The sequence below is a fragment of the Cetorhinus maximus genome, chromosome 33 (genome assembly GCF_964194155.1).
Source record: "Cetorhinus maximus chromosome 33, sCetMax3.hap1.1, whole genome shotgun sequence".
Lineage (NCBI taxonomy): Eukaryota > Metazoa > Chordata > Chondrichthyes > Lamniformes > Cetorhinidae > Cetorhinus > Cetorhinus maximus.
The window spans coordinates 13,422,966-13,437,137 of NC_135911.1; the positions used below are offsets into that span (position 1 = coordinate 13,422,966).

General features: G+C 45.9%; 2 protein-coding genes across 2 annotated transcripts in view; both read left to right on the plus strand.

The window, feature by feature from the left end:
- Positions 1-14,172, plus strand: part of LOC144671614 (myelin-associated glycoprotein-like) — a 125,154-nt gene that overhangs the window by 100,568 nt on the left and 10,414 nt on the right. The gene's annotated exons all lie outside the window — the stretch shown is intronic.
- LOC144671566 (uncharacterized) overlaps positions 1-14,172 on the plus strand; it is a 205,932-nt gene that overhangs the window by 34,076 nt on the left and 157,684 nt on the right. Inside the window, exons 2-3 of the mRNA XM_078533519.1 lie at positions 4,770-4,851; positions 8,807-9,175. Of these exons, the coding sequence (XP_078389645.1) occupies positions 4,812-4,851; positions 8,807-9,175 (409 nt within the window). The 5' untranslated portion in view covers positions 4,770-4,811. The remainder of the gene's footprint in view (positions 1-4,769; positions 4,852-8,806; positions 9,176-14,172) is intronic.

Genomic DNA, 14,172 nt, shown 5'->3' on the forward strand with positions numbered 1-14,172 from the left:
TGTGTGTGTCTGTCTTTCTGTGCGAGCGTGTGTCTGTGTGAACATGCTTGAGTGTTTGTGTGTGTCTGTGTGAATCTATGTGTCTGTGTCTGTGTGAACGTGTGTGTGTGTGTGTGTCTGTGTGTGTGTGTGTGTTTCTCCGTGAACGTGTGTGAACGTGTGTGAGTGTGTGTGTGTGTGCATGTGTGTGTCTCTGTGTCTGTGTGAACGTGTGTGAGTGAATGTGTGTCTGTGTATGTGTGTGTTTGTGTATCTGGGTGCATGTGCATTGTCGCATCTTTATTATTAGCGTTATTTAAAAATAGTGATCACACAAGCCTGGTTTCGAAGGAAATGAAACTGCAAACAATTTATAGTAAAGTGAAACGCTCAGGAATAATCTATTTATGTTGAGCTGATGATATATAATTATACATGAGGCATGTTGCTAATTTCAAACATCATCTGAAATATGGCAATACTGACAGAGCAGCACTCCCTCAGCACTCACCCTCCGACAGTGCGGCCCTCCCTCAGCACTGAGCTTCGGACAGTGCGGCACTCCCTAAGTACTGACACTCCGACAGTGCAGCACTCCCTCAGTACTGTCCCTCTGACAGTGCAGGACAACCTCAGTACTGGCCCTCTGACAGTGCAGGACTCCCTCAGTACTGGCCCTCAAACAGTGCAGCACTCCCTCAGTACTGACCCTCCGAAAGTGCAACACTCCCTCAGCACTGACACTCTGAAAGTGCAGCACACCCTCAGTACTGACCCTCCGAAACTGCAGCACTCCCTCAGTACTGAACCTCCGACAGTTCAGCACTCCCTCATCACTGACCCTCCGACAGTTCAGCACTGCCTCAGTACTGACTCTTTGACAGTGCAGCTCTCCCTCAGTACTGAACCTCCAACAGTGCAGCACTCCCTCAGTACTGACCCTCTAACACTGCAGCGCTCCCTCAGTACTGACCCTCCAACAGTTCAGCACTCCCTCAGCAGTGACCCTCCGACAGTTCAGCACTCCCTCAGCAGTGACCCTCCGACAGTGGAGCGCTCCCTCAGCACTCCCTCACTGGAGAGAATCTGTCTGGGTTTTGAGCTGAAACCTTGAGACGGTTTCAAAATCCCAACCTTCCGTCTCGGAGAGAGAGAGATAGAGTGCGTGTGTGAGAGAGAGAGACAATGTGTGTGTGAGAGAGTGAGAATGTGTATGTGTGAGAGAGGGAAGGATAGAGAGAAAGAGAAAATGTGTGTGAGAGATCAAAAGAGAAGTAGAGTGTGTGTGCATGAGAGAGCGGGGTAGCTTGTGTGTGTGAGAGAGAAAGTGTTTGAGAGAAAGAGAATGTCTGTGTTAGAGAGAGAGAGAGTTTATGTGTGAGAGAGAAATATAGAGAGAGAATGTGTGTGTGAGCTAGTGTGTGTGCGAAAGAGAGAGTGTGTCTGAGAGAGAGTGTTTGTGTATGTCAGAGTGTGTGTGTGTGTGTTTGAGAGAGAGGGTGTGTGTGTTTGAGAGAGGGAGTGTGTGTGTTTAAGAGAGTAAACAAGTGAAAATGTGTGTTTGTGTGTGTGAGAGATGGGGTGTGTGTGTTTGAGAGAGGGAGTGTGCGAGAGAGAGATTGTTGCGTGTTTGAGAGAGAGGGAGATTGTGTGTTTGAGAGAGGAAGTGAGAAAGAATGTGTATGTGAGAGAGAGAGAGTGTGTGTGTATGTGTGTGTGTGAACAAGACTGTTTTTGTATAAGAGTGCGTGTTTGAGAGTCTGTGTGTGTGAGTGCGTGCGTGTATGTGTGCCTGTCTGTGTGAGTGTGAGTTTGTGTGTGTGCATTCTGAGTAAGCCGAGTTCAGTTTCACACATTGCTTGGGACCACTTTTCCGCCTCTCTGTGAGACTGTGTGTTTCTGACAGCAGGTCAGGCAAAAATAATCCAGAATGCCTTGTGGTGTTGTAGCATTGAAACAATGACATGAACTAAATGAGTGCTGCACCAAATAAAGACATGGAGTGTCCACACCAAAAAACCACGTGAATTCCCCAGTTTCACATCTCCCTCAAACACAGAAAAACTGTGTTAACACTGACACTCCTCCCAGAGCCACTTCACCTCTTGTACGATGCAGTCAGGAGAGGAAGATCATCTCGCCTCCGATCCTGGTAAACTGAACATTTCCTGAATTAGATCAGCTCCCTGAAGTGTCTCCAGTTAGTCATTCATCTGACAGGATTGACTCTACAACCCTGGGGACTCATTCCCCTGTAAGTAAAACACTTGCTGCTCCAGTCAAATCTCTTCTGTATAACATGTTCTCTGGATCTCCCAGAATATTTTATAATTGAGTTCACCCTTTTTTCGAAGTGTAGTTACTGTTGTAATGTAGGAAACGCAGCAGCCAATTAGCGCACAGCAAGCTCCCACAAACAGCAATGTGATCATCTGTTTTTAGTGATGCTGGTTGAGGGATAAATATTGGCCCCAGGGCACGGGGAGAACTCCCCCCTGCTCTTCTTCCAAATAATGGCTGTGGGATCTTTCACACCCGCCCGAGAGGGCAGACGAGGCCTCGGTTTAGTGTCTAATATTGGACTAATCTCCAGGCGAGGTTGGCTGGATGGATTATTGACAAGGTCCATTCACCATGTAAAGAGTTTCTCTGTTTTGAAATACCCGATCAAACATCGAGTTCTGTGTCTAAACCTTGTGTTGAAAAGATATCTTTCCAGCTATTCACCTGCCATTAGCTTGTTGAGTCTTCACACGCTCCGTCTGTCTGTGACCAACCCCGCTTAGCTCATCCTTTCCTTATCGTACATCGAGCTGTTCATCTTGAGGGGTTCCATCCTTCCCAGTAACACTCCATCTCCAACATCAAACTAGCTCCCAACACGTTGATGAATTGTATCGATTGCAGCGTCAGTTGGTTCTGTCCGAGGCTGTTTCTCTGATCGGGGATCGAGCTGTTCTGAACGGACATTGTTTTCAGCAGTTCTTATTGCCGATCAGGCTGTTCAACCAATGTTGCTGTTCACTGAGGTGACTCCGATTCTACATTCACACATTAATGAACTCATGTCCAGCAGCAAACATCTGAATGAAGCAAGGTTCAAGAAAAAACCGAGCTGCTTGATTCTACAGTTATCTGTTCAGGCATGGCCCCTTGTTCAAAATAACGAACATATTTAAAAATAGTGATCACACGAGCCTGGTTTCCAAGGAAATGAAACCATGAACAATTTGCAGAAAAGTGAAAAGTACAAGACTAATCTATTTATATTGAGCTGATGATATAGAATTTTACACGGGGCATGTTGCTAATTTCAAACATCATCTGAAGTACGGCAGCTCTGACAGTGCTGGACGCCCTCAGTACTGACCCTCCGACAGTGCAGCACTCCCTCAGTACTGACCCTCTGACAGAGCAGCAATCCCTCAGCACTGACCTTCTGACAGTGCAGCACAGCCTCAGCACTGACCCTCTGACAGTGCAGCACTCCCTCAGTACTGACCCTCCGACAATACAGCACTCACTCAGTACTGACCCTCCGACAGTGAAGCATTCCCTCAGTACTGACTCTCTGAAAGTGCAGAGTTCCCTCAGTACTGACCATCTGACAGTGCGGCATTCCCTCAGTACTGACCCTCTGACAGTGCAGCACTCCCTCAGTACTGACCCTCCGACAGTACAGCACTCCCTCAGTACTGACCCTCTGACAGTGCAGCACTCCCTCAGTACTGACCCTCCGACAGTACAGCACTCACTCAGTACTGACCCTCTGACAGTGAGGCACTCCCTCAGTAATGACCCAAGAGATACAAGGAAGAGACTGAAGAGCTAGCTGAATGATCAAAAGAGGCCTTTACAGTATCACAACAAGTTTACAGTGCAGAATGAGGTCATTCAGCCCCCCATCGACCCTGTTACACAGGAACAGGAGGAGGCCCATTCAGCCCCTGGAGCCTGTTACACAGTAAGAGTTGGAGGCCCATTCAGCCCCTCGAGCCTGTTACACAGGAACAGGAGGAGGCCCATTCAGCCCATTCAGCCTGTTAAACAGGAACAGGAGGAGGCCCATTCAGCCACCTCGGTGCCTGAAACACAGGAACAGGAAGAGGCCTATTTAGGCACCTTGATTTTTTTTACACAGGAACAGAATGAGGACAATCAACCACTGTCTTGGTACCAAATGGGTTACCAGTTTGCTTTCAGTGCAAGACAAAGAGTTGTTTTCTCACACTCACACCAACCACCTCACATTTTCACTCACAGTGACATATCAGCTCTTTCTAATTAAATACACAGAGGAAGCAGCACAGGAAGAGGTCTCATTCAGCCCAGGCAGAGCGTGTGGGCAGTTCCTCCCCAGGCGAGCAGTCGGACAGGTCGTGGGTAAGTAACAGAACGATTGGAATTCACTTCCACGACCAACACCGTCCTTTGTTGATTTTGTGAATTTATAAAGACTGATTCCAATGATTGGTGCCTTTGAAAGTTTTCTACTGATTATTGAGATCTGGGGGTGAGGCTCAAATCTGTTGTACAGAACATCTATCTATTTCAAAGGACGTGGAAGTGCAGAGACATGAGCTTTGGGACACCCTGAGGTGGTGAAAGGTTCTATAGAAATGCAAGTCCTTCATTGTTTTTCTTCCTTAAAGCCTTGTAACTCTCTGCAGAGCACCGATCATCCCACAGAGAATCAAATTAGCCTGTGAAGACATTGTTTAAAAGCAGTTCTGATCTCTCGAGAGCTGTCGGACAAGAGGTGAGGTCTCATTATCTCCTTTCCTTTTCAGAGTTTGAGAGCGAGAATCTGATGAAATATCTGGGAGTGGACGATGATCGGTAAATCTTACTTCCTCCTGTCACTTCTCCAAGGTAATATCATTGTCAGCTCAGGCAGATTTATGGTTAATAGCCTTTGTAAAAGATCATTCTTAATGAACTGTGAATGGGAACCGATTCAGCAGTGACCCAGTGTACAAACTCACACCAAGTCCCATTCACCCATCACCCCTGTGCTAACTGATATACACTGACTCTCTGTCTGACAGCAGAATTGGAGGACAGGAGAAATCTCTGAGGTTGCAGGGCTGGAGGAGGTTACAAGGATAGGGAGCGGAGAGGGGCAATGGATGGATAAGGAATTGATATTGAGATTTTGAAAATTGAGGCTTTGCTGGATTGGGAGCCAGTGTAGGACAGAGCGTGACAGGGGAGCGATCGGCTGGATAGAGAAGCAGGGATAAAAATTGGGGGAAGAATTCTGTCCCAATGCTAGGACTCCGATAGCGATGCCCTATAATATTTCCCTAATGCTGATTTTATTCAGAATTGCCATGAAGAAAACACAGCAGCTCATAGAATAGACAGGCTATTCAGCGTCACACTTCCTGTCCATTCTCACCATGCTAGAAACTTCGATAAGGGAGCAAGGTAACTGAAAGAGGGAAGGAAGGCAAAGCAGTCTGTGTGTAAAACTGTCAAATATTATGAGTTATCATGATTATCCCTGATCTGCTGCAGAGTTTAAATTTCACAGAATCCTAGCCCTTTGTAGCTCAGAGAGAGACCATTGACTCACTGCCTGAAAGGGCGGTGGATGCAGATTCAACAGGTACTTTCAGAACAGGAACTGGATAAATACTTGAAGGGGACATTTTGCTGGGCTGTGGAGGAGAGAGCAGAGGTGAGAGTGGGTCTAATTGGACAGATCTTTCAAAGGCCCAGCACAGGCACGTTGAGCCAAATGGCTTCCTTCTGTTCCGTATCATCCCACAATCCGATAAATTAGGTCCCATTTCAATAACTCTTCAGGCTTCTGCTGCAGGGATGGATCTTTGAGGAAGACAGGGGACAAGAGGTTCCTAATATCATGTTCTTATTTCTTGACAATTACATAAGTGTATGGAACTGTTGAAAATTTGACTCTCTAAAGCATAGAGGTAATCTGCTGGTGCACCCAGATCTTGTGATGGTAACCTTGTCTGGAGGTGTCTTTAATTGGTCACAGTGATCTGTGGGATTTAAGAATACAGGATCACAAAGGTTCCGGTCTGATGCCCTGCCTGCCTTTAACAATGGCTCCCTGGGAGGTGCCTCGCTTATCCCGATAAGGTCAAATTGAATCAGGCCGTCCTTCAATGATGTTTCCACAGTTTCTTTAGAATTTTTCACCGTTCCCTCTTGTAGTTGCTGGCATTTGTGTTGTGCTAAATGTACTGGATCGATTGACGGACTTGCCTTCTCCTGCAGGTGTAATATTGCAGCTCCCTAGAAACTGGCAATATTGTTGAAACTTTCCGCAAATTTCAATGTTATGTCGTGAACTGAGGTGATGAGCTAGTTTTTGAGTTTGACCCATGTGAGATCTGACAGATTCCATGGATTGTCATGAGTGTGAGGTCACGGCATGTCGGTAGACCTGCAATTGCTCAGCCTTTAGTCTCCACGATGTAGAACGCCTGTGACACCCAGGAGGATTGATTGTACTTGCATTCCAGGACTATGGATTCTGCACATGGAGTTAGTGAAGTGTTGTACACTGCAAGTTTCACAGCAGTAGGTTTCCCCATGGCCTTCCATCTCATTGAATACATGTCTTTTAAAATTTGCTGGAGGAGTCGGGGGAGGGGAATTTACTTTTGCACTTGCCCCTGTATCAATCCATTTCCTGGTTTGTCAGTCACCACATGTATATGTTCCTGATGGGATACCGGATGGTCATTCTTATTGCTTGAAGATGCCCCGTTGTGTACGGTCTGATTGGATCAGAGCAGCTCTTTGTAGCTGCATCAGCCTTTGCTGTAGAGCCCTGCCGCTGCCAATGGCCCTTTCTGCCACAAGCCTTGCCGGATTGATGGAAAACTGGGCATTTCCTTGGTTCCTGCAGAAAGCCACACCTTCCACACGTCTCGCTAGGCTTGGATATTCTAGTGGGTGCGTCAACAACTGGTGTTGTACTGAGGACCTGTAAGCTTCGTTGACGTTCGAAGATCACTTTGTATTTATGTCCATCCTTGAGTAGCTCTTCAATACTATAGATTTTGGTCTTCTGTAGCAGATCTTTCTGGAATGCGTCAATGGGAGTGGATGCGATCACCAACTCAACAACTCTGTCTGCAGGCTCTGCCTTTGAAAAATACACAACCTTTTCTCTGCATTGGCTGATGAAGTGCTCTATGGATTCTGTAGGCTGATCAAATGACATAAACTCTAGTCAATGAATATGGAGTTTAACCTGATTCTGAACCTGTCTTCCAATGTCGTCCATATCTATTGGGGATCCTTTCACTCTTCTGCGATTATTCCTGATGTGTTGAGCCTATGTAGAACTTCATTCCCAATCGCGAGGTGAATTTTTATTGCTTGCTCGTCTGGTTCAGTCACACCTGAATCAGGAAACCAGAGCTCTGTACGCTGTTTAAACATTCTGAATTAAGATAGTCGGTCAGCTACATCCCAAATCAAACTGGGGAATGTAGTGGACATTTTGACAATATTGCTTTGACCTTCCTTCTCCTACAGTACCTGGGATCAGTGTCGCTTTAGCCCCTTTCGTGTGCATTTCCGAAGCTCCACCCACGAAGACAGGTTGTGGCAGGAACACACCACGGAGTAATGGAGTCTTTGTTTTTTATTCAATTTGCTGATCAGCAATCTTGAAGCCGCCCGTTATAATCGCTAACTTCTCTGGCCCGATTTTTGTAATGGTTTTTGTGTGTTTGACTCTCCCTCGCTCAGTATCGATCCCGCCCACACGCTGGTCACTCACCTTCCCTGACTGAGCTAACCCGCTGCTGGTGCTCTCGATATGGGAATGACTATATGTCCCGCTCCTACGCTGCTTCTCCTGGCAACTCCTTTTAACAGAACTGAATGTACTTTTCTCTGTCTCTGTGGGTCCCTCCCTCTGGACCACTGTTGCTAGGAAACAGCACAGTTTCTTACACCTTGTATTTGTTTTGACTTCCCTTCAACAGTCAAAAAACCTCAATGGAATGCTGGCTTCTTTTTAACTCAAGTTCCCCCTTTTCTAAACACACAAATGCAGAAATACAAACTACACTTGAATTAAATATATACCTTATGCTGAACACACACAAATACAAATATGACTTACGTATGCCGACCCCAGTTCCTAAAATTCACATGACACACTTCCCCTCGAGTGATGTCATGCTTCTATCCCTGAAAGGCATATTACAACAGTGTTATCACTTGGCAGGTGATGTTTGCCAGGCAGACCAAGTCCACGAGGGAAACTTGTTCACACTATCATAATGATTTTGCAATTTGTATTTATGATGAGATGTGTGCACTGAATTTAGAAGCAATAAGTCCACCAAGACCTTTAGAGATTTAAAAAAATAAAGTGAAATATTTGTCACCAAAATAAAAGATTTCAAGTACATACATAAGACTACATTACTGCTATAATAACTCCTAAAACTCCTAATTAACCTGATTCCCATTTACACTCCCTTTAAGGCAACGGACCAAAAATAGATGTTAGATTTAAAACAAACTCAGTAAGTTAACACAATGCCCTGGACAGTGGAATTCCAAATTGATTTTCCCCAACTTCAGTCTGTTTGATAGTAGGCTTGTGCACAAACAGAGTCCTGAGAACCATGAGTCAATGTAGAATGAACTTGTCCACTCCTGTGTCCAGGATTCTCTTCCATCCATTGTGAAACATTGGGGAGTTCCTTGTGTGTCCTTTAGATGGTCCACACTGCAGCCACAGTGTGCCAGTGACGGAGGGGGTGGATATCGAGTCTAGTGGATCTGCAAACCATCCAGAGTTAAATATTGATATTTCTCTCCCCAGTTGGACAGTCAAAAGAGTGGAAATGCGACACTCCACGAGAGGTGAAAGCGCAGGAAGGTTCGTGTGTACAGATTCCATGTCATTACAGTTACTCATCAGATTTGGTAAAGAAACCACGTGTGGGGATCTGGATTATGGGATGGTACGCATGGAATACATGGTCTATAGCCTTTCACTCCAAGGATCACAATCACGAGTTACCACGGTTCCGCCATCGGACCCGGCTGTCTGGAGACCTGAAAGATGGTGACTGTTGCCTGTATATAAACAACATCAGACGGGAAGATGCAGGGCTTTATTTTTTCAGAATAGAATTTGACAATGGTCCGAGCCATAACTATTACCCTGTAACCCGGCTTCACGTTTCTGGTAAGTGCTGTGTTATAATTACTCAACAATTCACATTCAACACTCAATGGGAAATAACACAAACTGTGACGTTTACATATTAACACAAAACACAGCTTATTAAAACACACTGTCTGATTCTCATTAACCTGTTGATAGCTTCCACGTCATTCCCAAAGCAACCTCTAATACTCACTTTAATATCAATGATTAAATATATGGACAGTGTCCATCAATGTTATCAGGTTATCCACTCCCATCGATCTCTCGAATCCTGTTTAAATGTCTTACATATCGACAAAAGAAAGATTCGCATTTCTATAGCGCCTTTCCCAGCCTCTGGACGTCCCAGATTGATTCACAACCAATGAAATAATTATTGAAATGGAGCCCTTGTTGTAATATGGGAAACAGAAGCCAAGTTGTGCACAGGAAGCTCCCAGAAACATCAATGTGATCAATAACCTGATCATCTGCTTTAGGTGCCGGTTCAGTGATTGGTTCAAATGTTTTCTCTCCTTCCGGGGACTGGATAGAATTTAAATCTGTCAGATTTCGGAGAAAGTAGCAAGCCACTTTGCCGGGAACTGTGAGCTGCTCCTCCACCCTCACCTGGGATTGTCAATTCAATTATCTCGAAGTGGAAGTGAATTCATCTGAGTGACAGAAACTAAACTAAGTCTGAAAATAGGAAATTCTTTCCTGATCGTTTTAACCTCTCGGTTCTGATATCATGCTTGTAGAAGTGCTTTCTCTTGTGGGACTGTGATTTCTATTTGAACTGATGCTTCACGTTATATTTCTCTAAAATGATCCATTCTCTGTGTGTTAGATTTCACAGATAAAGCCTCGGTATTCCCTGCTGAAATTATTGCAGGAAAGCGTGTGGATGTAAGATGCACCTTCAACACAACGTGCAATGGAACAGCAGCACCTGTCTTAACCTGGGACACTCCCACTGACGTACCTGGATCAGTCTCAATCACTGTAACTAGCATGGCGTCACTCTGACCTATACTTCTGTTCTGACCCTGAGCCCATCACTCAAACACCATGGACAAACTCTCAGATGCAGAGTGAGATATCCATCTGTTTCATCGGAGCGGACCCTCATACTAACTGTGCAATGTAAGTGCGGACATCCTTCATTCTATATTAGCTGTAATACTATACAATGCGTAAAGCAAGTTCCCGCAAGCTTCAATGAATTGAAGGCAAAACTGGTCATTTTTTATTGAGTGATATTGACCAGGGAGAGCTCTTCCTTGTATTGACCCTTGGGATTGTTTAGGCCGAACTGATATGGCAGAGGGGACCAAGGTTGAATATAAAAGACAATGTAGGATAACATAAATATTGTCCTTATGGGTGTCAAAGTTTTGGGGTGAGATCTAGTTTTAAGGTTTAATATTAACAATGTAAATAGATAATATGAATCATCAGTTACTCAAGGTCACATGAGAACAGAACATGGAGAGAGATAGTTCTATAGATACATAGATAAATAGAAACTAGGAGAGGATTAGGCCATTTGGCCCTTCAAGTCTTCTCCGCCATTCAACATGATCAAGGCGGACCCTTTATCTCATTGTCTTATTCCCGCTTTCTATCCGTACCCTTTGATGCCCCTAATATCCAAATATTTATCAGTTTCTTTCTCGAGTACACAAGTGACCCGGTCTCCACAGCCTCTGTGGTAGAGAATTCCACAGATTGACCGCCCTCTGAGTGAAGAAATGTTTCCCCATCTTACTGCACGCAACACCCCATGTGCAGTCTCACCAAGGCCTTGTATAACTGCAGTAAGACATCCCTACTTCTGAACTCAAATCCTTTAGCAATGAAGGCCAACATACCATTTGCCTTCCGGATTGCTTGCTGCGACTGCCTGTTTACTTTCATTGACTAGTGCACAAGGACACCCAGGTCCCGTTGTACATCCACAATTCCCAATACATCACAATTTAAATAATACTCTGCCTTTCTGTTTTTCACACCAAAGCCTACAACTTCACATTCATCCACGTCATCTGCCATGTGTTTGCCCACATAAACAACTTGTCTATAACGCCTTGAAGCCTCCGTGCATCCTCCTCACAACTCACATCCCCACCCAGCTTTGTATCATCAGAAAACTTGGAAATATTGCAATTGTCTCCCTCATCCAAGTCATTTATATATATATATCGTGAACAGCTGGGTCCCAATCACAGATCCCTGTGGAACACCGCTAGTCACCGCCTGCCACTCAGAAAAATACTAATTTATTCCTACCCTCTGTTTCCTTTCTGTCGACCAATTCTCAATCCATGCCAGTAAATTACCCCCAATCCCATGTTCTTTAATGTTACCCACTAGCCTCTTATGTGGGACCTTATCAAAAGCCTTCTTGAAATCTAAATACACCACATCCACTGGTTCTCCCTTATCTATTCTACGAGTTACATCCTCAAAAAAAAAACTCCAGCAGATTAGTTAACCATGATTTTCCTTTTATGAACCAATGCTGACTTTGTCGAATCCCATTAATGCTTTCCAAGCGTTATGTTAGCACATCTTATATAATAAGCTCTAGCGTGTTCCCCATGCCTGATGTTCGACTAACTGGTCTGCAATTCCCTCTTTTTTCTCTCCCTCCTTTTTTTAAATAGTGGGGTTACAAATGCCACCCTCCAATCTGTACGAACTGCTCCAGAGCCTATAGAATTTTGCAAGATGACCACCAATGCATCTAATATTTCCAGGGCCTCTTCCTTTAGTATCTGGGATGTAGATTTTCAGGCCCGGTGGACTTTTCAGCCATCTTTGGGCCCTTGGACAGTGAGGGGGTAGGAAGTTAAGTTGCAGGTGTTGCACCTTGTGCAAATGCATGGGAAGATGCCATCGGAGAGGGTTGAGGTGCTGTGGGTGATGGAGGAGTGGACCAGGGTCTCCAGGAGGGAATGAACCCTGTGAATGCCAACGAGGAGAGGGGGTGGGGGGGGGGGGGTGGTGGTGATGGGAAGATGTGTTTGGTGGTGGCATCATGCTGGAGTTGGCGGAAATGACGGAGGATGTTCCTTTGAATGCGGAGGCTGGAGGGGTGAAAGGTACGGACAGGGGGGAGCCTAACATTGCTTTGGGTGGAAGAGGAAGTTGCAAGGCTGGATGTGCAGGAGATACACAATCTCCAACTCTCTCTCAACCTTTAAGATGCTCCTTAAAACCATCAATACACACCGTTAAAACCTCCTGCTTTCAGTGAGGTTTTGCTCACCTCTCCTAATATCTCCTTATGTGACTCGGGGTCAGATTTTGTCTGAAGGAGGTGAAAAATGATGGATGGAATTCCAGAGGTTAGGGTCCAGGCAGCTGGAGGCACGGCCGCCAATTGTGGAGAGATCGGAATGGGGGGATGTGTTAGAGGCCGGAATTGGAGGTGCGCAGAGATTTCGGAGAGCTGTGGGGCGTGAGGATTACCTGCTGATTGTTCTCTGTCCTTGTTCCAGATCCCCCACAGGAGACGATGGTGTCCATCAGCAGATCCTCAGGTGGGATAAGAGAGGGAAGCAATATCACATTAACCTGCTCCAGTGAAAGTGTCCCACCGATATCTCATTACACCTGGTTCAGGATCGAGGGGAACACCAGCACCCAGTTAAACACAATTAGCGGCACTCTCTCCTTCACTCCTGTAACAAGGGAGAATGATGCAGCTTTCTACTGCACAGCGAGGAACCCAGTGGGTAACAGCACCTCCAAAATCACCCACCTGAATGTGCGATGTAAGCATTTTACTCCACCTGTCTCTGCTTAAAACTCAAACACTTTCTGTCTGAGGGCAACTTCCTTGCTGTGGTTTAGCATAACTAGCATCACCTCCCCGCTTTTTTCCCCCTGTGACTCTCCGAGATACATAAGGAGATATTAGAACAGGGACTGAAAGCTCAGAGAAAGAGGCCGGATTTAAGGAGCATCTGAAATGAGGAGAGAGATAGAAATGGAGAGGTTTACGGAGGGAATTCCAGAGCTGGGGGCCCAGGCAGCTGAAGGCACGGCCGCCAGTGCTGGAGCAATGAGAATCAAGGGAAGCTCAAGAGGCTGGATTTGGAGGAGCGCAGAGATCTCGGAGTGATGTAGATTCTGGGGGAGGTTACAGGGATAGGTGGGGTTGTAGGGGCTGGAGGTGGTCACAGAGATAGTGAGGGTTGTAGGGGCTGGGGGAGGTAACAGAGATAGAGGGTGTTGTAAAGGCTGTAGCAGAAGACACAGATAGGGAGGGTTATAGAGCATTGAGGAGATCACAGAGATAAGGAGGATTGTAGGGGCTGGAGGAGGTAACAGAGATAGGGTGGGTTGAAGGGTCTGGAGGTGGTTACAGAGATAGAGAGGGGTTAAGGATGTATTTGAAACAATGTGAATTTTATAATTGTGGCATTCCCGGACTGGGAGCCATTTTAGCTCAGTGAGCAACAGTGAGTGATGTGTGAAAGAGACTCGGTATGAGTTAGGACACGGGGGAGCAAAGTTTGGGATAAGCTGATGTTTACGGAGATGGGAGGCCGGGCAGGAGAGTGTTGGGATAGGCGAGTGTGGCGGTAACAAAGGCAGTAATGAGTGTATCAGTGTTAAGATTCTATCTTACGCTCTAACTTTGCTATGACGTTGTCTCATTGTTGTCCTTCCCTCCTCAGATAAGCCGGAGATTTCCCAGCAGTTGAAGTGCACTCGGAGGTCAGAGGGGGTCACCTGCATCTGTGTGGCCAACTCCAACCCACCCGGAGACCTCACCTGGCATCTACCCAGTGCCAACATCAGTGGTAACCAAACACACGGAGGTTTTGTGTCGTGGCAGGTCAGAGATGGCATCTGGTGACTGGTTTCCTGACCCTGATGAGACCCCAGGATGAGCGGGAAGTGATGGCATTCTGCTCGGTTCAAAACCCACACGGGGAAGCCATGTTCAAGGTGTATCTGTGGGTCAAAGGTGAGAGACTCGCTCGGGATCGATCTCCACTCAGATGCTTTGATCCCTAAAC